The 25,597-nt window shown below is 43.3% G+C and overlaps 1 protein-coding gene across 1 annotated transcript in view; it reads left to right on the forward strand.

Moving 5' to 3' along the window:
- The first annotated feature begins 8,240 nt into the window (after nucleotides 1-8,240).
- The window catches only part of LOC134372565 (S-phase kinase-associated protein 1-like), a 55,362-nt gene continuing 38,005 nt past the window's right edge, over nucleotides 8,241-25,597 (forward strand). Inside the window, exons 1-2 of the mRNA XM_063090027.1 lie at nucleotides 8,241-8,364; nucleotides 9,234-9,336. Of these exons, the coding sequence (XP_062946097.1) occupies nucleotides 8,241-8,364; nucleotides 9,234-9,336 (227 nt within the window). The remainder of the gene's footprint in view (nucleotides 8,365-9,233; nucleotides 9,337-25,597) is intronic.

A 25,597-nucleotide genomic window follows, 5' to 3' on the forward strand; every position in this document is an offset into this window, starting at 1 on the left:
GGCCAGCTGGCCAAAGAAGGGCTATTTTAGGAAGATGGATCTGTTAGTAGTATGGGGTAGGGGTTAGTGGAGAGAGAGACTTAAGGAGACAGGTTAGGAGGCTGTTGGAGTGACTGAGACACAAGGGAGGCAGGAAAGGCCTGTCATGTCCAGGGTTCCAGATAAGAAAATGTTCCTGGTTGAGGTGAGGTGTAGGAAACTCAGAGAAGGACAGATAGGGCTGGTTGTTCAGGAGGCCTAGGAGGATCAGCGTTTGGGAGGAGCCAAGGGGAACCCCAAGATACATCCTTGGCCTTATGACAGTCCTGTGGGGCTAGAGAAATCTGTAGCTCAGCAGAGCTGCTGTGAGATCTTGGACCTCTGGGATCAGGCTGGCAACAGAGGAGAGACTTGCACTGCTCAAAACCAGGGTCCTTGGGGGTAGACTTCATGTGACACCTCCAAGGAGCATGAGTGATGAGGTCTTTTAAATCCTGCAGGGCCCAAGCCTCCTGGAGGAAGAATCACTGGGGCTCAGCTCAGGGAAGTGAATCGGAACTGGCTGACCATCACACAGGGCAGTGGCCTTGGAATCTGGGAGCAAAGGGCAGGTCCAGGAGGCACCTTGAGATTCCCCCTTCTGGACAGATATTGAGGCAGAGCACAGATGTACAGCCTCTCAAGGGGAGACCATTCATCAGGCATTGTGTGGACCCTGCAGCAGCTTCCAGAAGGGAACTTAGGGGTGAGCTGGTCCAACCCCTTTATTATATAGAAGGGGAAACTGAGACCCAGAGAGCAGGAGACACTGGCCAAAGATCACAGGGTAAGTTCTGCTACACATCCTAATAATTTACCAGCAGGGAGACTCTGGGTGAAGCACCCCAAAACAATTGTCTGCCTACTGTCCTTCTAGTGCTCATTTACCAGTGTGGATTCTGGAAGGCTGAGTCTGTGTCTGCCAGCTCAGAGCCCTTTTCACCAACAGACTCATTGGTCCCAGTAGGGTAAGCAACTGGCCTCTCTTCCGCAGGTGAAACCCATGTTGCTCTGGGTGGGATTTTCCCCTCCCCCTTAGCGGACACCTCCTACTCCTCCCACTCAGCATTCTGCCAGGGCCTTACCCTGGAACATCCAGCATCAAGCCTCCCTGGGCCTGCAGAGGGCTACAGCTGTGCTAGAGTGTGGTGAACAGGTCCCTGACTTGTGAGTCCTCCAGGATGTCATCCCCTACCCTTGAGGAGCCAAGCCTGGTTCTTGGCACTGAGGGGAATGGAACTGTGACTATTCATAGGTTTTCCTTGGCAACCCAGGTGGCCTGCCCTTGCTCAGCACTGGAGAGCTGGGGCTCAGATACACCCCTTGGCTATCACAGCGCACAACAGCATTTACAACTGCTGGGCTGAAACTTGGTGCAATCAATGTATTTGTAAACCATAGTTTTTAATGATAAAGACCAGGAAATTGAAGCATTGAGAGGAAACTTCAGGGGTAAGGGGGATTCTGGATAAACTGACCCAACTGATCCTTGCTGAAGACAGGCCAGGGTGATCGGACCTCGCCTGGGGGGATGGTGGAGGTTGAAGAACCTGATGAGATGCAGAGGGTGACCAGATATCAAGGAAGGATAAACCGACTTAGAAGGATTCTTGCTAAAATTGGACAATGCAGAGGTGAACACAGAAACCCAAAGTTGGGGCTGAGTTGAGAAGAGAGTTCAGGGGAACCTGCATAGAGTTCAGTCAAAGAGCATCTTTGTCGGGGTCTCACACCTTGAACATGCTCTGAAGCTATTAGGAAAAAGAAGTCTTTCTCCTGGACTGGAAGTGGTAGCTTGAGGGGCCGGAGCTTCTGGGGCCACCATGGAGAGAGGGAGGGCCTGGAAATGAAGCCAACATGGGGAGAACAGTGTCAACCTTGGTGACATCAGCTGCGTGGCTGGATCCAGCCCTGCTTGTAGCCAGATACCCCTGGCTTGACTCTCTTTGAGCCAATAAATTTCAGGTTTTGTTTAATCCAATTTGATTTGAGTTTGTTAGTTGTAGTGTCCTATCTATTATAAGAATGTTTCTCAAAATTCAAAATAAGCTGTTATGCATGTAAGTCTTCTTTCCCTGCTGTTACTTCTGTCTAGATAGGCTGGTGTGAGCAATTTAATGACCAGAGCGAGGCAATATTTTAGACTTAAATAGAACAGGCTCTATAATCCAGTCTCACGAGTTTGCTGTGTGGATCACATGAGATAAAAATTTGTAATGGGTAGTCCAACAGGCTGTCATACAAAAATTTTATGTTTTGCTGTTGTTATATTATGTGGGGGTTTTTTTGAGAAAAGCTGCCAGCTGCCTCCCAGTCTGGGTAGGGGCAGGGACTACCTCATGCTACCCCTCTTAGTTGTACAAATTGTCAGGCCAGCAGGCTACCCATCCATGGGGAAAAGGTTTAACAGGGCTTTTATCTGCTGCGGCAAAGACAGACGAATCCCTAGGTGTGCAGAACTGTGGGGAGTGAGAGAATCAATTTGCAGAAATCACCCAGAGAACCTTCTGCGAGGAATGAACTGAGAGCCCAACTCCTTTTCTCTGAGATCTGGGGCTGGTACTGGACCAAGTCCTAGTATCAGGGAAGAACGAGAAGAATCCTGTAACAAATGTACTGCGAGAGCAGAAACAGACCAGTACCCTGTTGTGTACAGAGTCATAAAGGAGAAATGCAAGAGAATGGTTCTGGGTTTAGGACACAAGGCATGCTGGAGCCTGCTGTAACCACCCCTTCTAGTGAAGACCTCCACCTTGCAGAAGCAGCTGTCTGTAAAAGAACTGGTCACTCCCCACCATGGTACCAACCAGATAACTGTATTAGTAAGTAGCAGTACTAGTAGTAATAGTAGCAACAGCAGCAGGAGTAATAGCTAATGGTTACTAAAGTATAATAATCCCAACAATTCTATGAGCTTGGCACCATTATTATCCCCAGTTTACAGATGACAAAACTGAGGTAAGAAAGATTAAGCACTTTGCCCAGTGGATTCTGACTCCAGAGCCCCCACACCCTCCCACTCCTTAGCCATCGCCCTTCAGACAGCCTGACAAGAGCTTCCTGCCCTGTGCCTGTGCCCCTCCATGGCAGGCAGCCCCACTGGAACAGATTCTTCCCCAAGCCGAGGCTGGGGGAGGATGTGAATAAATAGTGCCAAGACTTTGAGGGCCTTGGCCCTTTGGGGTAGAGAAGTAATACTGGAGAAGTGAAATCACCTGCAACCCATGGTGCCTACCACTCAGGCAGCCATTCCATTGTGGAAGCCAGAGAGGACCAGTTACTCTGCTTGGGAAGTGCTCTTCTGCCTCAGAAGCTTCTCCACCCCAGCTAGAGCTCCTCCCCTGCTAGGACAACACAGTAGATCATGGAAGAGACTTTCTCCCTTTCTTTCTTTCAGTAACAGAAATAACACATCAGGTGTTAGCAGGGCACGTGGCTGCCCAGCTAGAGACAACATCTCCCGGCCTCCCTTGCAGCTAGGTATGTCCACATGACTACAGTTTTGGCCAGTGAGATGTGAGCAAAAGTGATGTGTGCCACTTTGGGATCTTCACTTAAAAGGACTGGGTTTTCCTTACGCAGCTCCTTTGCTTTTCCTTTCTGGTTGGAAAGAGTAACGAATCGGTCCTATGCTCTGGCCCCAGAGATGAAAGCCACATATTCAGGATGTACTGCACCAATCTTGTACTTCTGATATCTGGACATTAATGCGTAGGAGAAGTAAGCATCTGAAACTTCTATCTTACATCAGTCACTATGTTTTTTGGTTCCTTTGTCTATAGCCTAACTACTATGATGCTTAAGCTGACTGAAATGTCCAACCCCCTAAGAAAAACAAGTCAAAAGCTCTTGTAGCATATGGAGATGCCTAAACAAATAAGGATTTTGATGAGAGAGGGGGGCCTTGAGGGAGAAACACAGGATTTCCTGATAATACAAGCATATGGTTGGCCACTCACTGTAAGGAGAGTTATCAGTTAGGATAGACTAAATTATGCTGTATTAATAAGTATATCCAAAAGCTCTGTGGCTTAACACATAAATGCTTATTTCTTACTCATGCAAAATCCACCATGGGTCCATGTGACACTTCATAGCAACCATCTTCAACATGGTAACCCAGTGACCTGAGCTCCTTCCATCTTTTGGCTCTGCCATCTTAACACAAGGCCTTCCCTGAGATCACTGTAGCAGGCAAAAAGAGCACTGGAAGGTCTCACCGTCAATCAAATGCTTCAGTCTAGAAGTGAGGCATGTCACTTCCATTCACGTCCCAATGACTGGTCATACGGCTCTGCCTAACTGTGGGGAGATGGAGAAGTGCTGTCTTCCTGGTGCCAAAAGAAGAACTGGGTACGGATAAGCACTGGAAGTCTCCCCCACAAAGGGCCTCTCCAATAGCACATGTAATGTACTCAGTACAGGGGCTAAGTGGAGACAAGGGGCAAAAAGCCCCAAGAGAGGGAAAAAGAGGAGAAGAAGAAAGAAGGGAGAAGCATGAAGGAAATTTATAGAAAGAAATTAGATCCAGAACCCAAAGCAAGAAGGTCCTGGGGCCCAGCCACTTGTGTGCTGGAGCTGGCTCGTGTACTAGCTCATGCATGTCAGTTGCTAAATCTTCAGGAAGTTTGCAAGCCAGTTGTTAAACACAATGATTATTAAAAATTAAATAAACTTAAAATTAAATAAATTATATCAAAGACAAAGGTAATAAATACACAAAACACATCATTTCCTGATTCTCTCACTACATTTTACTATTATCTATGTTCTTGAGGTTATCACCAGCTATTATAGTACGGTGCACTCTTCTTCCCAACTGCATGTCCTGAGACATGACTTGGTAGCTGGTGGTAGTATTTACCCCATGAAATCAGCAAATGCTACAAATAGGGCTTTTGTCCCCCAGAGAGCTGGCTGTTAGACATTTATCAGCCTAAGACCGGCCTTCCTTTTCCAGTACATCTAAACTGGGAGTTGCAGTGAAGCCGGTAAGTGTGCTCTGATCTCTCTCTGGTGAACTTTCCATTTGTCACCAGCGATGGGTTGAGAGCAGGGAGTTTAGGGAGTACTGATGGGTGAGTGTTTCCATTTGGAGTTCCTATGGGAATGGGCTGCAGGGTCAGCAACCCTAAATCATAGCATTTTGCAGATACAGACATTCCGTTCCATCTCTGCAAAGCGTGGCCCTCACTCAGAAGCCTGCATCATTGTTTGGTCTCAAGGAACCAAAGGCTGGTGCTGAATAGTAATAATCACCTGCCAGGAGCCTATTGACCAGGAGGACTGCCTGCTGCCTGTAACTCCTGGTAACAGGGAGGCCCTTCTGGGAGCCATCCTTGCGCTTGCTCCACAATGACACAGTGGTGACTCTTTCTCTCTTGAAGTGTTTTCACTGGGTCTCTAAGACAGTAGCTGCTAGAAATGAAGCCAAGACTGGCAATGTGAACTGCGAGGGGCCTGAGTTTATTCGGCCAACACAGAATGTAGCTGTGTGTGCACGGGGCTTGTTTTTATGGTTGCTATAAAAATTCTCCTAACATTCGCTACTTCACTTTCCCCTGAAGCCCTGAGCCTTTCTCCTCCCCCTCTGTACCCAGCTCAGCATTACTGGCCATTTACCCTCCAGTGTTCAGGGCCCCTTTTAAAGCACTATTAGATGTCTGGATGGTTTATGGATCTCTGGGCTTCTGACTCCATATCCTACATTACTCTAAAAGCCGGACCCTCAGACGCAATTGCAGAGGAGAAAGTTGGAGGGGGAAGTGCATGAGTTTACTTTTTAATGCGTGAATATATTAAACCAAATGGATAGAAATGCTTCGCTAGCAATTTTTATTTTTTTATAGGTTTCTGATTTTTTAAAATCAATTAGCATGTTTTTAGTTATGTTAACTCACGTGGTCTCAGGACCTTCAGTCTTTGGGGAATCTCTCTCCTGTAGTGGCCAATTAAACTTGCCTCAAGCCTCCATCCCATGTGCCATTGAAAATTCACTGTTCTTCCCGGGATTTCTGAGGGATCCCAAAGGATTTTACATTCTCCTGGTTACCTCACCTCGAATTCCTGACCCCTCTGAATTCTCAATCTCTTGCCATCTGCCTTTTGAGTAACCATTTCACGTTCACCTATATTTTCTAAAGCTTCACTAACATAAGATTTTCCATGCAACAGACTTTTTCTAAAGATCTGAGGATTCCTTGGGGGTCTATAGAATAGTACAAAGCAGGAAACAACCCATGGGGGAATTTTCGGCCTCTTGGCTCTAACAGGCCTGAACCACACACAATCGGGATATCTCAGAGGCCTCTTTTTCCTTGGGCGCCAGCATCTGCCATTCCTTGGGCCTGCTATCTCTCTTACTCTCTCATTTCTAGATCTTTCTCCTGTTCCAGGGCCTTGCAGACTCTCTCTGCCTGGTTCCCAGCACAAAACTGGTGGCCTTTTCAGAGTAAGCCAGCCCTCTCTGGTTTCAATCTTCTTCCATCTAGACTATCCTGTTTGTAACTGAAGGGCCAGTGATGGAATGTCCTAACCCATGGAGCCGTCCACCCAATCTAGCTGTCCTGGGCTGACACTTCTAGCAACCCAAAGAACAGGGAGATGTTTGGAAATTTTCAGTTTTTAAAAATTTACCTGAGAAGTAGCTGGAAACATACTTACTGTAAAAAATCATTCAAACCACCCAGACAAACCACACTTTCTCTTAACACCTCTTTACATTCCCCACTCCTCCTACAATCCTAGTCCTTCCCCAGAGATGTCCATTCTTATCAGTTCACAGTGTAGCCTTCCAAGTCCTTTTTAATGTGTTTAGATACATATGAAAAATATATATATAGTTTTGATTCATGTGAACTTATTTTATACCAATAAAATTATATGTGGAGTTCTGCTTCTTCGTTGATGACAACCCATGTTTTAGATGCTTTCATGCCAACATTGTTTGGACACAGCAATGCTCAGTTAGGAAGCCACCTGCATGCCCGTTGGAAGGGAGATAGCTTAAATTGTGCGTTGTGAGCACCTTGAACCACTGTGCAGAAGGGAGCCACTGCTCAGCCAGCAGCTAGGACTGCAAAGAAGCAGGTGAGAGCGAGTCAGAACCCCTGCCCCACCCCTGGCTTCTGTGCTGGGCCTCAGTGTTCCTCCTCAGCAGCTGCAAGGACTCTTGCTGTGTCCTCTTTCAGTGCTCTCACCACCCACCCTGGCCTGGCTCTAGAGTGACGTACAGAACCCTCTCCCTTCTTCACTGATCCTCAGAACAAGCCTATAAACCCTTTGGATTTAAGTCTTTCACTGCTCCTCGCTCTAGGACCCAGACAGGACCAAAGTCTCCAGTGTGGACAGTTCATGGCCCCTGGTCAGCAGTTCCTAACTTCCTCTGAGATGGCGACGCCTAGGAGGAGTTTGCCCCACTCTAACCGCAGAGTTTCTCTTCATAATCAGGCCTGTGGTCAGCACAAAGTTTCGAGTGGGCAGATTGTGTCCCTGCAGCCCAGAGGACTAAGCCATCCTGGGTCTCTCAGCTCAGCCCAGTCCCGGAATGGCTACACTGGGGAGGTTTTCACAGGGCCCGTTGAGCTCCAACACTGTGGGCTAGGTTTAGTGCTGGCTGTAAACGCTGGCAGGAGGGACAGTGGGCAGGAAACAGGAACAGAAGTCCAGCAGGTGACTGGGATCGGCTGTGCGGTCTGGGCTTGCTCCAGACACAGGGAGGACTATCCAGCTTTCTCCCTTGGGCTTAGGGAGAAAGCATCTCATAGATAACAGCACCAGGGTGGTGGGCGGGGAACGGGGTCACACAGAGCTTGTCAGATTGGGAGCTGTGCTCACCCACGGTGGCCTGGTGCTGAACCAGAGTAATCATCAAGTAGAGCAAAGATGATTGCTGAAAAGTGGTAGGAAGGTCAAGCCTGCGCGTGGCTGAAGACAAACAAGAGTGCCGCAGCCTCCCCGGCAGCCTCTTCACCTCGCCGCCCCTCCCCTGGTGGGCTCAGGTCTCTGCTGGGCCCTCGCTTCACCCTTCCCTGCACTCACCACACTGGATCATGATTGTCTGTGTGTGGACAGCTGGCCAGGTTGTGACTTCCTCCCCCGCTGGACCGTGGCAAGGAGAGGGTAGGCCAGCGCGGCTCAGCACCAAGGCTGTGTGTGCTCGGCAGTGCTGCTCTTTCCGTGAGGACTGCAGGGGAAGGGGCATGAGGAAGTGTGCACGGCCGATGGAGTCCACCGATGCCAATGCTGATAGTCCTGATGCCCAGCCAGACATCGCGCCAGAGCACTGCATTGGTAGCCTGCGGGGCATCCATCAGTGGCATCCGGCTGCAGCTAAGGGACCTGCAGGTGGCGGGGATAAAGGATGAAAACCGTGTTTCTTCATCTTCATCTTCTACTTGGCTTCCTGGCAACAGACCCAAACACCTGACCACTCTCTTGCTTTATACCTGACCCATGGCCTCTCAAGATGGGCCTTGCACTACCTTGAGGTTATACATATACACGTCATCACGGAGGTCCCAAACCCAAAGATCACTTTTTAGGAGAGATCTTCCTGATCACGTGTACCCCACCTCCTGGCTGCCCTACATTACATAAACCTGTTTTATTTTTTTCGTGTTACTTCGAACCACCTAAAATGACTGACTGATGTGGTCAGTGTGTGTATCCCCCCCGAGGGCAGAGATTTTGTCTGTCTTATTCCTCTTATAACCTCAGTGCCTGACACATACTATGTGGGTGAGAAAGTGGTGGGAAATGAATGCAGAGGAGAGGGGGCAACCTAGTGCCCACCCCAATACCCAAGTGCAGGAATCAATCTCACCAGTGAGTTCTGGGAGGATCCTGGCCAGGATCACCCACCAAGGCCTTTTTAAAGTGTAATATCAACTCATCTGAGCTGCAAGCATTCATGCTAACCCACAGGGAGAGGGAAAGTTGGAGAAAAAAGGATAGGCCATTATAGTAAACATTCTTATATTGCATTATTTTTCACATACCCACAACAAACACAAAACAACTTATTCACAATTGTCCTTTTCTCACCACAACTGGCCTGGGCATTGGTGATATCAGCTTCAGCCCCAACTGGACACAGAAGAACCCAGATGGGCTTGGCCCAATTGGTAAGTTCCCAAATTCAATGAAGGAAGGAGACTGGGATCAGGGGAACCTTGGGAATTTCCTTCAGATTCCCGAGTTGTTCTTTTTTTAAGCAAAAACAGTCACCAAAAAACTGAAGAAGAAGTCTACTAAGTCTTTTTCCTTCTTCACGATCCCACAAGAGTATGACCTTCTTGAGATTGCTCCTGCCATGATGTAAGGCACCCAGCAGGGCTGCCTGGAAGGCACAGAAGGTGCCCCAGGAATGCAAACACCCTCTGCTAATGGAAGGGAATTTCGGCTCTTCTGCTCAGATTTTGCTGGGCCTTCCTTTCCAGGGGCTGTCTCGGGGGGAGGGGGGCGCTGCTCTGGAAAATGGAAGGTTCTGTTTCTGTTTCTAATTGAAGGCTGGCATTCAAGCCAGAGGAAGGAGATATTAATCACCACAAATGGATGGAGATTGCCCCTCCGAGCTTTGTAAATTCCACACCACCTCTTGTTTCGCTGCTGTGGGCCTCAGGTTACCATGCGCTCCCCCAGAAATGAAAACCTTTCACCAGTGCAGAAGCGGGGCCTCGCTGCCACCGTGTTTGGGCTACAGAATTGAGGTGGAATGTGTTATTTTAGGATGTTGCTGAGAGTCTGAGCTGTGATTCAAGCTCAAACTCAATTACACTCACCTTTTCACTTTTTAAAAATAAGAAATAACATTTTAGGCCATAATTTAGCCTGTTGATATTTTGTTTATTTATATATTTTGGTCAGGAGAGGTAATTTAAGTTAAATTCATTCAGTGGACTTTGAGTTATGGGAAGAGGGAAAATAAACTTTCTGTTACCAGAGAGATTTTGCATGCAAATACACACACATGCACACACACACATGAGCACATGCACGCACACACACACAGATACAAACACACACAGAACTATAGCAAGTCAAACAGAAACATCTCATTTAGGATGAAAACTCACTCTGCCAGCTATATGAGAATGTTATTTAAAATAATAGGAATAGAAGCATTCATTTCAAACATTTTCTCATAGAATAAAAATCAAAATATAATAGAGTGGTACTATATATGGCTAGAACATCTGGAAACTTAGCCTTTTATTCAACAGATTATTTATGAGGACTTACTGTGTATACTATTAGGCAATATTTCTACTGAGAAGTGAAAAATATGGACCCAAACTAGCTTGGATGAAATCTTGGGGAGAGGACAAGAAACTGCATTGGATTTTACAAAAAGGTTGGCAGTAGAAGAAAATGAGCTAAGGAGTTTGCAGGGAGAATGACCAGAAGTTTTCTGAACAAATGGAGGGAGAAAGAAAATTGGGTGCCAATGAGGTATCATCAACCGATGAGAAAAAATAAAATATTAAAAACAAATATTTGTTGTGTGGATGGATGCATAAGTGAATAAACGAAGAGACGGATCACAAAGTGGTAGAATGGAGAACCCATCTAGTGACTTGGCCAATGGGACATGCCACTTTCTAAAACAAAGAAATGGCATCACTTCTCAGAAAGGTCCCATGCAGACCCGCGACTCCAGCACATTTCTCTAACTATTCATAAATGCATTCTTTCCAGCCATTAGAAGGAATAGAGGAAATTTGGGGAGGAAAATAAATATAGAAAACTGAACTCAGAAATCTTTTGGAAGGAAGAATCTCAAGTATAAACAAAAAGTCACAGCTGAGCAGCTGTATGCCACACCCTCTGTGCATGAGAGAAACGATATTCCTGAAAAGCAAAGCTGTGGGCAGCCAGTTCTGGCAAGGTCTGGGTTGTAGAAATTCATTTTCTGCATCCAATGCATGCTTTAGGCTTGAGTGATGTGGATAGCCTCACCTGATCTGAGAACTTAGCCTGTCTACCATCTGAAGGCAGCAGCCTAGCATGTGAAAGTTTTGTGACTTGGTATTATCTAGTCCTTTCTCTTCTGTGTTTTCTGCTCATAATGAGTTGGCAAACAATGGACACAATATTAGTTTCTTGTGGCTGCTGTAACAAATGACCACAAACATTGTGGCTTAAAACAACAGAAAATTATTCTCACATAGTTCTGAAGGCCAGAAGTCTGAAATCAAGGTGTCAGCAGGGCCACCTCCCTCTGGAGGCTCTAGGAGAGAATTCATTCCTGGCCTCTTGTAGCTTCTGGTGGCTGTCCAGTGATGCTTGGTGTCCCTGGGCTTGTAGCCCTATCACTCCAGTCTCTGCCTCTGTCTTCATGTCACCTTCTTCTCTTCTGCCGGTCTCTCACCTCTGTGTATCTGTTACGAGGACACTTTGTTACTGGATCTAGGGCCCACCAGGATAAAGCAGGATGATCTCCTCATCTCAAAATCCTAAACTTAATTAAATCTGCAAAGAAATTTTTTCCAAAGAAGGTGACATTTGCAGGTTCCAGAGATGAGGACATGGACGTATCTGGGAGTCCCTGCTCAGTTCGCTATCGATGGCATCACAGAATTGTCCGCTATGCTGGTAAACCTTTCAAAGAGGCTGACCTTGAGGGGATGCTATGACAAATTGGAGGGAACATAAAGCAGCCAAGGTCTTCTGGAGATAGGAAGAAGATAATGGTTCCAAATTGAAACGGCGGGACAGCGGCCACATTTTAAAGTGCACTTGGGCTTTTCTCTCGGGCTTCCTCCATGACTCTTTTAACCTTTTGAGCGTCTGTCAGCTAAATAAAATGGAAACTATCTCAGTTCAGTTGAACTCCACGGTCCCTTGACTATGAAATCATTTCAACTCTGCCTGCCCCACCCTTCCTCCCTCCCTCCCCCACACCCATTCCAGAGAGGGAAAGATTTAGCAGCTTGTGTGTGAAAGTGCCAGAGGCTTCGTTGTTCTCAAGAATAGGTGTGTAGCTGGGGCTGAGTAAAGACACTTCATGGGCATTAGGCACAGTACACTAAAGAGAAGCTGATAGGAGACGAATTAATTACAGTTTAACAATAATAATAAAAAGCAAAACAAGAGATTGAAATAAAATAGCCAAGGGAACAAATGGGTTTCCTGGAAGAATGGGGTCTATTCACCGTGGAAAATTTATATGTAGAATAAACGCTGGGAATGGGAACCCAGAAGAGACCGTCAAAGGCCTGAGGAGGCTCCAGCAAGCTGGGGCTGCTTTTCATTGAATTGTCTCATTAGCTGGCTGGAGGTATAAATAAATTCCTCCAGTGTCTTTGTTGCGCGACAAGATGGAAAGCAGAATGAGTCTTGACGGGGCAGGGGGTAGGGGGCTTGGAGAGAGGGAGGGTGACCCTGACAGCCCCTGGAACCAAGCGAAGGGCTGGGAAGGAGTCTGCCAGAGGGAGAAGAGTAGCAGCGATGAAGGTGTTGCTTCCTCTCATGGCAGAGGGACAGCTGTGCCCTGCACTAAGGGCTAGGGAGGGGCCGGGATTCCCAGAGCCCAGACAGAGGCTTTGTTCTGAGGCCAAAAACGTGGCTTTATCATGGCAAAGCCTGCTTTCTGTCACCGCAGCTTATACTGGGAGCAGCAGTCTGGGGCCACAAAGCCTTCCTCAGGGTGCACGCAGCCACCAGCTGCCAATCACAGCACCCTTGGTGGACTACCACATTGTGACTGTTTGCAAGGCATTTTATGTGATACTTGTTGCTATGAATGGAAGTACCAACATTTGTGAATAATTAATATTTTTAATAATAAGGGGATTCTGGGAAGATGGCAGTTGTGACAATATAGCTGCTTTTAAAAAAAATAACTGCTTTACTGAGATGTAATTCACATAGTATGCTAGGCAATTCAGTGGGTTCTAGTATATTCACTGAGTTGTACAGCTATCACCACAATCAATTTAGAACATTTTCATCACTCCAAAGAGAACCCCCATACCCTACAGCAGTCACTCTCTATTTCCCCTATGACCCCCCAGCCCTAGGCAACCATTAGTCCACTTTCTGTCTGTATAGATTTGCCTATGCTGGACTTTTTATATAAATGGATCCTATGGTATTTGTCCTTTTGTGCCTGGCTTATTAGCATAATGGCTTCAAGGTTCATCCACATGGCAGCATGTGTTAGAATTTCATTCATTCTTGAAGCTGAATAATATTCCATTGTACGTGTATACCACATTTTGTTTACCCATTCATCCATTAATGGAGATTTGGGTAGTTTCCACCTTTTGGTTATTTTGAATATACCTCTATAAAATTTGTGTGCGTGTTTTCGTGTGGTCATATGTTTTTGTTATCCGGGTATATACCCAGAAGTTGAATTGCTGGGTCATATAGTAAGTATATGTTTAACATTTTGAGGAACTAGCAATCTGTTTTCCAAAATGGCAGCAACAGAAATTGAGCAGCATTCTCAATTTACCCCATAAAAATAGACAGAACAGTGAGGATAGCAAAACAAAAAACTCACAAACATCTGTAACAGTGGTTTTAAAAGTGGGATCTCCAGACCAGGAATATCAACATCACCTGGGAACTTGGAACTGCACATTCTCAGAGCCCACGCTAGGCCTCTGAGTCACTCACTGTGGCAGTGGCCTCCAGCATCTGTATTAACAGGCCCTCCAGGCTATTCTGGTGATACAGACTCTACAGTCTGAAAACCACTGCTCTACAACAGAAGTAGGTGACAAAGTATAACAAACCCCAAAGATGAATAGATGGGTGCACACTACTGACAACTGCAAGAACTATGTGATTTTGGCAACCATGTGAAAGGAAGAAGAGACAAGGAAATGAACTCTGGTAGTCCTGAGAACCAAAGTACCCACACATTACCTTGGGAATCTTGGTGGCCTGATCTGAAGACATCAGCCAAAAGTTAGAGGAAGTTTCATAGAATCCAATTTGAATGTGAGTGCAAGAGGATCTCAGGAAGGTGGAAGCTACTGGAATATCTGGACTCCTTGAATTTTTTAAACTAACAAACCAAATTTTCTTCCAGGATAAAACTCTGCATTGACAAGCACTGCTGGGATCAGAATTTAACTTGAACATCACAGAGACAACAGGAGCAAATAAATAAATAAAAGAAGCTTCAGATGAAAGTAAAAGAGAAGAGCAGTGGGGACCCAGCTCAGAAAATACTTGGTGGAGAGGTTTTCAAGATGGCGGCGGCTGCGGCGGCTGGCGCGGAGTAGCTGAGGTGGAAAAGGTGGCCACTGGGCCTCAGGCAGCCGGGAAACTTGTGTACCTTCCTCTGGCCATCTCTTAAGGGAGGACTGCTGCTGCTGGCCGGTCGTGGGGGCTCAACGCCACTTTGCCCCCGGCAGGAGAGGCTGCCTCATTTACAGGCAACAGCTTTGAAGTGTGGAGCAGGAAAAGAACTGATTCTTAGCTGCAAAAGCGAGTCTTGAAACAGGGAACACGGCGCCAGGGCTGCTGTGGATGCAGCCAGGATCCCGGAGGCCGGGGCCGCGCTGAAGGCGGCCAGCTGCCCTATTCAGGATTCGAGGTTTCAGGCCGGCATTAAAGAAGATTCCTGGGAGCACCCGAGCGGCGCCGCGACTGAACAGCCCCAGGCGGCAGCGCCGAGAACACGGAAGGCAACAAACCAGAGACAGAGCGAGCGCCCGACCTGGCACAGCACTGCGAGTGATCCCTGGCACAGCTCTGTTCGGGGGGTGGATGCCCACGCGGCTCCTGCCTGCACCACCAGGCCACTCACTGCCCCGGTGCTGCCTCCATTTTCCCAGGTGCGGGCAGCTCCGCCCTGCTCGGCCATCACTGAGCCCATTTGCTTGGCCTGGCGCGGGGCTTTCCGGACCCTGCGGGCCGGCCTCCTCTCCCACTCCCTCCGCGGTTCGCTGGCGGGGCTGGGGGTGTGGGGCGTCCCGACCAGTGTTGGGAGGGCTAGGAAGTACGGGCGGGCCGACTGTCACTCCACCACACCCTGGACTCCGGCCCCAGTAAACTTCCTGTTACTGGGAGGCAGATACCATCTCTGCGACCACCAGTTTGGAAAAAAGCCTAACGAATTTCTGGTTGGGAATAGTGTGGTAGGAGAGTTCCCAGGTCCGCTTGAACCTGCCGGAGAGCAGGCTGCAGGCGGGCACTAGACTCGGTTTATACCGGGGGGATACAAAGGTGAACAAGACCCGAGAAAGATCTACACAGTGCTACAAAGGCACCCAGAGAGACCGGTCGTCTGTGCCTAGCAGAAACCTGGTAGACTTCCTGGGCGAGGCGGTGCTGAGCAGGGTCTTGAAGGCCCAGCTGATAGACGAGGGGTGCAGAAGACACACCCCAGCCCAGCACAGTGTGCACAGAGGGGGGAGACGTGCGGCCAGGGAGGTGGAGACTCGACAGAAACCACACACCAGGTGGGGTCGCCACTGCACGATCTAACAGCCTGGGCCAGAGCACACGGAACGGGGAGAAGTTCTGTACAGAAAGTGAAAGCTCAACAGAGATCACACACCCTGTGGTACGTGATCCACCAGCCCAGCAGAGTACAAGCTGACCAGAAAGGTGGATCCCCGGAGAAGCCCAAGACCCGAGGCAACCACACACACAAGACACTAGAGGCCAACGGAGCAGTCACGGCGGGAGCCATACCAAATTGGCAACCACAGCAACATCCTAGTTAGTCATTAGTCTCAAACCGGTGGACTCTGAAACCCCCTGCCACAATGAATAAACACCAAAAAAAAGACACCAGAAATACAAAAAATCAAGAAAGTACACCACCAAAAGTTAATAAATCTCATACTCTAGATCCTATAGAACAAGAAGCCCTTGAAATAACTGACAAGGAATTTCGAGTGATAATTCTAAGGAAACTGAATGAGATACAAGAAAACTCAGCTAGACATCATGATGAAATGAGGAAAAGTATACAGGATCTGAAAGAGGAAATATACACGGAAATCAATGTCCTGAAAAAAAATGTAGCAGAACTTGCTGAACTGAAGAAGTTATTCAGCGAAATAAAAAACACAACGGAGAGTTTAACCAGCAGGCTTGTCGAAGTTGAAGAGAGAACCTCTGAACTTGAAGATGGGCTGTTTGAAATAACACAAGCAGACAAAAAGAAAGAAAAAAGAATCAAGGACATGGAAGAAAATCAGAGAGAGATATCAGACAACCTCAAGCGCTCAAATATCCGAGTCATGGGTATTCCAGAAGGGGAGGAAAATGGAGATTGCATTGAAAACATATTCAACAAAATAGTGGCAGAAAACTTCCCAGGTATAGGAAAAATCACAGATCTTCAGATCCAGGAAGCTCAACGATCTCCAAACGTATTCAACCCAAAAAGGCCTTCTCCAAGACATGTCATAGTCAAATTGGCAAAACTCAGAGACAAAGAGAGAATCTTAAAAGCTGCAAGAGAGAAGTGTCAAATCACCTATAAGGGAGCCCCAATCAGGTTAACATCAGACTTTTCATCACAAACCCTAAAAGCTGGAAAGGAATGGGATGATATTTTCAAAATACTAAAAGTCAAAGATTGCCAGCCAAGAATACTCTACCCTGCAAGGCTATCCTTCCGAAATGAGGGGCAAATAGTATATTTCTCAGACAAACAAAAACTGCGGGAGTTCACTACCACAAGACCACCCTTACAAGAAATCCTCAAGGGAGTACTGGGTTTGGTTCCTGAAAAATAACTACCACTGCCATAAAAACCTAAGAAAAATCTAAACCCGCTAGTACAATAAAAATGGCATTCATGAAGAGAAAACAAGCTAACAAAAACACTATCTACAACCTAAGGAACCAACAAACAAAGAAACCAAACAGTAAATCAGAAAGCAAGGAACAAAAGACACCTAAGACAACCAAACAACCAATAAAATGCTAGGAATAAATCAACACCTTTCAATAACAACTCTTAATGTTAAAGGCTTAAATTCCCCAATTAAAAGACACAGACTGGCTGACTGGATCAAAAAGCAGGACCCAACTATATGCTGCCTACAAGAGACCCACCTCACCCATAAAGATTCACACAGACTAAGAGTGAAAGGATGGAAAAAGATTTACCATGCAAACAGAAAAGAAAAACGAGCTGGAGTGGCTATTCTTATATCTGACAAAATAGACTTTAAACTAAAAACCATAAAAAGAGACAATGAGGGACACTACTTAATGATAAAAGGACTGATCCATCAAGAAGACATAACAATCATAAATATGTACGCACCCAATGTTGGAGCAGCCAGATTTATAAAACAAACTCTATTAGACCTAAAGAAGGAAATAGACACTAATACCATAATAGCAGGGGACCTGAACACTCCACTGTCAATATTAGACAGATCATCTAGGCAAAGAATCAGTAGAGAAACACAAGATCTAAACAAGACTCTAGACCAATTGGAATTGGCAGATATCTACAGAACATTCCACCCAACAACCTCAGAATATTCATTCTTCTCATTAGCACATGGATCATTCTCCAGGATAGATCACATATTAGGTCACAAATCAAGTCTCAATAAATTCAAAAAAATTGGAATTATCCCATGTATCTTCTCAGACCACAATGGATTAAAACTAGAAATTAATAACAAACAAAACTCTGGAAACTATACAAACACATGGAAATTAAACAGCATTCTACTTAATGACATATGGGTCCAAGAAGAAATCAAGCAGGAAATCAAAAAGTTTATTGAAACGAATGAAAACAATGATACATCATACCAAAACCTGTGGGATACTGCAAAAGCAGTATTGGGGGAAAATTTATTGCATTAAATGCTCACTTCAGAATAATAGAAAGATGGCAAGTGAACAACCTAACACTTCACCTTAAAGAACTAGAAAAACAAGAACAATCCAAACCTAAAGTTAGCAGACGGAAAGAAATCATTAAGATCAGAGCAGAACTGAATGAAATTGAAAACCAAAAAACAATTCAAAAGATCAACGAATCAAAAAGTTGGGTTTTTGAAAAGATAAATAAAATTGACAAACCATTAGCATGGCTAACAAAAAAAAGAAGAGAGAAGACTCAAATAACAAAAATTAGAAATGAAAAAGGCGATATTACAACTGATTCATCTGAAATACAAGGAATCATTCGAGACTACTACAAACAACTGTACGCCAACAAATTTGAAAATCTGGAGGAAATGGATAAATTTCTGGACACACACAAGCTCCCAAAACTGAACCGTGAAGACGTAGAAAATTTGAACAGACCAATAACAATAAAGGAGATTGAAGCTGTTATCAGAAGGCTCCCAACAAAGAAAAGCCCAGGACCAGATGGATTCACAGCAGAATTTTACCAAACATTCAAAGAGGAATTGACACCGATTCTTTACAAACTATTCCAAAAGATTGAAACGGACGCAAATCTCCCAAACTCATTCTATGAAGCAAACATCATCCTGATACCAAAACCAGGTAAAGATATAACCAAAAAAGAAAACTACAGGCTGATATCCTTGATGAATATAGATGCAAAAATCCTCACTAAAATACTAGCAAACAGAATACAGCAACACATACGAAAAATTATTCATCACGATCAAGTGGGATTCATCCCAGGGATGCAAGGTTGGTTCAACATACGCAAATCAATAAATGTGATACACCATATTAATAAACTCAAACACAAGGACCATATGATCATCTCTATAGATGCTGAAAAAGCATTTGATAAAGTTCAGCACTCATTCATGACAAAGACCCTCTATAAGTTAGGTATAGAGGGAAAGTATCTCAACATAATTAAAGCCATATATGACAAACCCACTGCCAATATCATCCTGAATGGGGAAAAGCTGAAAGCTTTTCCTTTAAGAACAGGCACTAGACAAGGATGCCCACTCTCACCACTCCTATTCAACATAGTGTTGGAAGTACTAGCCAGAGCAATCAGAGAAGAGAAGGAAATAAAGGGCATCCAATTGGAAAAGATGAAGTCAAACTGTCCCTGTTTGCAGATGACATGATCCTATATATCGAACAGCCTAAAACCTCTACAAAAAAACTGTTGGAATTGATAAATGATTTCAGCACAGTAGCAGGATACAAAATCAACACACAAAAATCAGTAGCATTTCTTTTCTCCAATAGTGAACATGCAGAACGAGAAATCAAGAAAGCCTGCCCATTTACAATAGCCACCAAAAAAATAAAATACTTAGGAATTGAGTTAACCAAGGAGGTGAAAAATCTCTATAATGAGAACTACAAACCACTGCTGAGAGAAATTAGAGAGGATACAAGAAGATGGAAAGATATTCCATGCTCTTGGATTGGAAGAATCAACATAGTGAAAATGTCCATACTACCCAAAGTGATATACAAATTCAATGCAATCCCCATCAAAATTCCAAAGACATTTTTCTCAGAAATGGAAAAAACTATTCAGACATTTATATGGAACAATAAAAGACCACGAATAGCCAAAGCAATGCTCAGCAAAAAAAATAAAGCTGGAGGCATAACACTACCTGACTTTAAGCTATACTACAAAGCTATAATAACCAAAACAGTATGGTACTGGCATAAAAACAGACACACTGACCAATGGAATAGAATCGAGAATCCAGAAATCAACCCACACACTTACTGCCATCTGATCTTTGACAAAGGCACCAAGCCTATTCACTGGGGAAGGGACTGCCTCTTCAGCAAGTGGTGCTGGGATAACTGGATATCGATATGCAGGAGAATGAAACTAGATCCATACCTCTCACCGTATACTAAAATCAACTCAAAATGGATTAAGGATTTAAATATACACCCTGAGACAATAAAACTTCTTAAAGAAAACATAGGAGAAACACTTCAGGAAATAGGACTGGGCACAGACTTCATGAATACGACCCCAAAAGCACGGGCAACCAAAGGAAAAATAAACAAATGGGATTATATCAAACTAAAAAGCTTCTGCACAGCAAAAGAAACAATTAAAAGAGTTAAAAGACAACCAACAGAGTGGGAGAAAATATTTGCAAAATATACATCTGACAAAGGATTAATATCCAGAATATATAAGGAATTCAAACAACTTTACAAGAAGAAAACAAGCAACCCAATTAAAAAATGGGCAAAAGAGCTAAGTAGGCATTTCTCTAAGGAAGATATCCAAATGGCCAACAGACATATGAAAAAATGCTCAACATCACTCAGCGTCCAGGAAATGCAAATCAAAACCACATTGAGATACCATCTAACCCCAGTTAGGATGGCTAAAATCCAAAAGACTATGAACGATAAATGCTGGCGAGGCTGCGGAGAAAAAGGAACTCTCATACATTGTTGGTGGGACTGCAAAATGGTGCAGCCTCTATGGAAAATGGTATGGAGGTTCCTTAAACAATTGCAAATAGATCTACCATACGACCCAGCCATCCCACTGCTGGGAATATACCCAGAGGAATGGAAATCATCAAGTCGAAGGTATACCTGTTCCCCAATGTTCATCGCAGCACTCTTTACAATAGCCAAGAGTTGGAACCAGCCCAAATGCCCATCATCAGATGAGTGGATACGGAAAATGTGGTACATCTACACAATGGAATACTACTCAGCTATAAAAATGAATGAAATACTGCCATTTGCAACAACATGGATGGACCTTGAGAGAATTATATTAAGTGAAACAAGTCAGGCACAGAAAGAGAAATACCACATGTTCTCACTTATTGGAGGGAGCTAAAAATTAATATATAAATTCACACACACACATACACACACACACACACAAACCGGGGGGGGGAAGAAGATATAACAACCACAATTATTTGAAGTTGATACAACAAGCAAACAGAAAGGACATTGTTGGGGGGGAGGGGGGAGGGAGAAGGGAGGGAGGTTTTGTTGATGGGGAGCAATAGTCAGCTACAATGTATATCGACAAAATAAAATTTAAAAAAAAAAAAAAAAAAGAAAATACTTGGTGAATGTGTGTGTGTGTGTGTGTGTGTGTGCGCGCGCGCGTGTGTGTGTATAAAAGTGTATATGTATGTGTATGTTTATATATATTTATGTCTATAAAATCACTTTGTGAAAATAGCAGGAGAACTTCTAGGATAGTGAATCTAGGAAAGTTATCCCAGCCTACCTTTCCCTCCTAAAAGTACAAAAAAAATCCTCCCCTTAAAAATAAGCAACAGAAAATGATCATGAGCAAATCTCATACAAAGTCACCATAAGAGAGAGGAAAATAAAGGACAGAATAATGTCTTTATAGATAATGAAGGCATGTTAGAAAGTCATGCTCATAAAACAGATAAAACTTGTAACCTAATATATTAAATGGACTAAAATTAAGAAAAATGACAAATGTATGAAAGAATAGCCTAATAAGATTAGAAAAACTTAGGAAGTAATTTGAGAAAAGAAAGATTTGAAAAGGGAAGAGACAACTCAGGAAAGAGAAAGAAATAAAAACATAATTACATAAATGAAGGCTAAAATGGAAGGGATATGTTCCAATTATCTACTGCTACATAATGCATTACCCCCAAAATTTAGTGGAGTAAAACAATACCATTTGTATCATGCTCATGGATTCTGAGCCTTAGCTGGCATGACTTGAGTGGATGGGCTGAGATAGCTGGGATTAAATGATCTCCTTCTAAGATGGCTTCTTCAATTACATATATGGCACTTGTGCTGGGATGGCTGGAGGGGTGTCCAGCTATGACTGGCAACTGGACTGCCGACAGGTGGCCTATCCAGCATGGCATTCTCAGGGTAGTCGGGCATTACACACAGCAGGTCAAGTTTCTAAGAGCGAGTGTTCCAAAGACCAAGGCAGACCAACTTGGTCTTTTATGACCTAGCCTTGGACGTCCTATGGCATCACTTCCACTAGGCTCTATTGGTCAAAGCAGTCGGGCCCAGACCTAAAGGAGGGGGCGGGGACACAGAACCCACCTCTTGATGGGAGAAGTGTCAAAGAATTTTTGTTCATTTTTCTCAGCTTAAAGTATAATTTGCAAACAATAAAATTAATCCACTATACCTGTGCAGTTTGATGACTTTTGGTAGTTATACACAATTTTGTCCCCACAAGCACAGTCAAGATATAAAATAATTCCCTCACTTTACAATGTTTTCTCATGTCTCTCTGTGGCCATGTTTTAGACCACCACAGAACTCAAGTATGAATGAACATTAGTTGTAAAGGAGAATAGAAATCCTGAAGATGAAAACCAAAGCAATAGAATAAAATAAATACAAAAATAAGTAAATTAAGAAAAATTTTCTGAAATAAAACAGACTTGAAACTTCACACTGAAAGGTAGGGATGGTCAGCTAGCTCAGTTGGTCAGAGTTCAGTATTGTAACACCGAGGTCAAGGGTTCAGATCTCCGTACCAGCCAGCTGCCATAAAAATAAATAAAAAGACATAGTGAAAGGTACATTTCATATCTGGGAAAATCAACCTAGAACATCCCCCAATATTCTAATTAAACTACTGGGCTTCAAAGAAAAAGAAAAATTCTTTTAAAGAAAAAAAATTGGCAAAAAGATCAAGTCACTTATAAGGGTAAAAAAATCAGATTGCCAGCAGACACATCCCTTTATGCCAGAGGATAATGAAGCAACATAATTAAGACATTCAAGGAAAGATACTACGAAGCAAGGATTTTATAGCAAGCAAACTGACCTTCAAATACGAAGGCAGAAACCCACTATTATGAGCACACAAAAAACTCAGGAATGTTGTCCCCATGAGTTCTTCCTGAGGAATCCGCCAGAGAATGAGCTTCAGAAAACCAAAATGACTGGAGAAATATCAGCACAAAGACTGGCGGTGACTGTTAAAGATACAGTTTCCTGTAGAATTAAGACTAAATGATGGTTCTTAGGAAGAGAGAGTAGCATGAATGGCTTTCTGTTCTGACAATATAAATAGAACACAGCTATCAAAACTGGGGGGAGAATGGAGAAGGTATATGAAAAGTTCAATAAGCTTGCAAATTGACTTATAGGTTTTAATGGAATATCACTGTAAATGAGATGATGAGGAGAGACTGGAGGAGAAAAAGGAAGTTAAGCCTATTCACTGGGGAAGCGACTGCCTCTTCAGCAAATGGTGCTGGGATAATTGGATATGCATATGCAGGAGAATGAAACTAGACCCATACCTCTCACCATATACTAAAGTCAACTCAAAATGGATTAAAGAATTAAATATACACCCTGAAACAATAAAACTTCTTAAAGAAAACATAGGAGAAACACTTCAAGAAGTAGGACTGAAAACAGACTTCATGAATATGACCCCAAAAGCACGGGCAACCAAAGGAAAAATAACAAATGGGATTATATCAAACTAAAAAGCTTCTGCACAGCAAAAGAAACAATTAATAGAGTTAAAAGACAACCAACAGAGTGGGAGAAAATATTTGCAAAATATACATCTGACAAAGGATTAATATCCAGAATAAATAAGGAACTCAAACAACTTTACAAGAAAAAAACAAGCAACCCAATTAAAAAATGAGCAAAAGAGCTAAATAGGCATTTCTCTAAGGAAGGTATACAAATGGCCAACAGACATATGACAAAATGCTCAACATCACTCAGCATTCGGGAAATGCAAATCAAAACCACACTGAGATACCATCTCAACCCAGTTAGGATGGCTAATATCCAAAAGACTCTGCACGATAAATGCTGGCAAGGTTGCAGAGGAAAAGGAACTCTCACACATTGTTGGTGGGACTGCAAAATGCTGCAGCCTCTATGGAAAATGGTATGGAGGTTCCTCAAACAATTGCAGATAGATCTACCATATGACCCAGCGATCCCACTGCTGGGAATATACCCAGAGGAATGGAAATCATCAAATCGAAGTTATACCTGTTCCCCAATGTTCATCGCAGCACTCTTTACAATAGCCAAGAGTTGGAACCAGCCCAAATGTCCATCATCAGATGAGTGGATACGGAAAATGTGGTACATCTACACAATGGAATACTACTCAGCTATAAAAATGAATGAAATACTGCCATTTGCAACAACATGGATGGACCTAGAGAGAATTATATTAAGTGAAACAAGTCAGACACAGAAAGAGAAATACCACATGTTCTCACTTATTTGTGGGAGCTAAAAATAAATAAATAAATACAAACCAAAACAACAACAACAACAACAAAAAAAAAAAACTGGGGGGGGGGAGAAGACATAACAATTCCAAAAAATAATTCAACAACACATAATAACAATTTGCTAAACTAATCAAGAGAAAAAGGAAGAAAGCACATATATACAAAAATAACCTTTGAAACAAAGGTAAATTTAAAAATCACGAGAAGCTACTTTGCCCTAACTCTATGCAAATAAATTTGAAAATCTAGATGAAATGAACATTTCTAGAAAAACTCACCAAAACTGAGCCCTATGCAGAAGGTCCTAGTAAATCAGTGCCTAGAAGAAATAAAGTAATTAGAGAAATTACACACACACACACCACAAGAACCATCAGGTCCAAGTGATTTCACCTGAGATTTCTCTCAAATATTTAAAATTAGGTAATCCAGTGTTGTTAGAGTAAAATAAAAAGAAAAATTCTAAATTCAGTTTTTGAAGCAGGTATAACATTAATCACAAAATCTGACAAAGATTAACCCAAAAAAGAAAACTACGTACCAATGTCATTTATGAAGTTCATTGCATAATTTTTTAATCATTTATATTTGCAGACAATATGACTACATATCACCAGAACCCAAAGGAATCAATGGAAGCGCTACTACAAATAAGAAAATTTTGTAAAGCAGCAAATTATGAAATCAACATACCAAATCTATAGCATCCATCCATACAAAACAAATCACTTAGAAGATATAATGGAAAAGGATTCTCCATCTATGATACCAAAAAGAAAAGAAAATACATAGGCATAATCTTAACAAGAAATATCCAAAATCTCATGAGGAAAACAACACTCCTGAAAGACTCAGAAGTAGACCTAAAAAAAACATTAAAAAGAAAAGAAAAAATATATCATGTCCTTGGATAAAAAGAATATCATAAAGATATCAGTTTTCCCCAAGTTAATTTATAAATTTAATATAATACTCCTGAAATATCACCAGGCTTTCTTCTGAAGCTACGCAAATTGATGATAAGCTCTATTTGGAAGAAAAAAGAAGCAAGAGAAATTAAGAAAGTCTTAAAAAGAAGACACAATGAGAGGTATTGGTCCTAGCAAATGTTAAAACACATTATCTAATTAAACAGCATGGTATTGGTCTGGCCAGTCAGCTCAGTTGGTTAGAGCACAGTGTTGTAACACCAAGCTCAAGGGTTCAGATCCCCATACGGGCCAGCTGCCAAAAAACAAAAACAAACAACAACCAAAAAACACCGCAGCATGATATTGACACATGTATAGTAAGATAAACAATGGAATGATAGAAATACAAAAATTGGTTCAATTGCAAATGGAAATTTGGTATATGAAAAAGGCAGCATCTCAAATTAGTGGCAAAAAGATGGAATTTCTAATGTTATATTAGAATATCTATATAGTTATATGAAAAAGATAAGT

Source organism: Cynocephalus volans, chromosome 3 (genome assembly GCF_027409185.1).
Source record: "Cynocephalus volans isolate mCynVol1 chromosome 3, mCynVol1.pri, whole genome shotgun sequence".
Taxonomy (NCBI): Eukaryota; Metazoa; Chordata; class Mammalia; order Dermoptera; family Cynocephalidae; genus Cynocephalus; species Cynocephalus volans.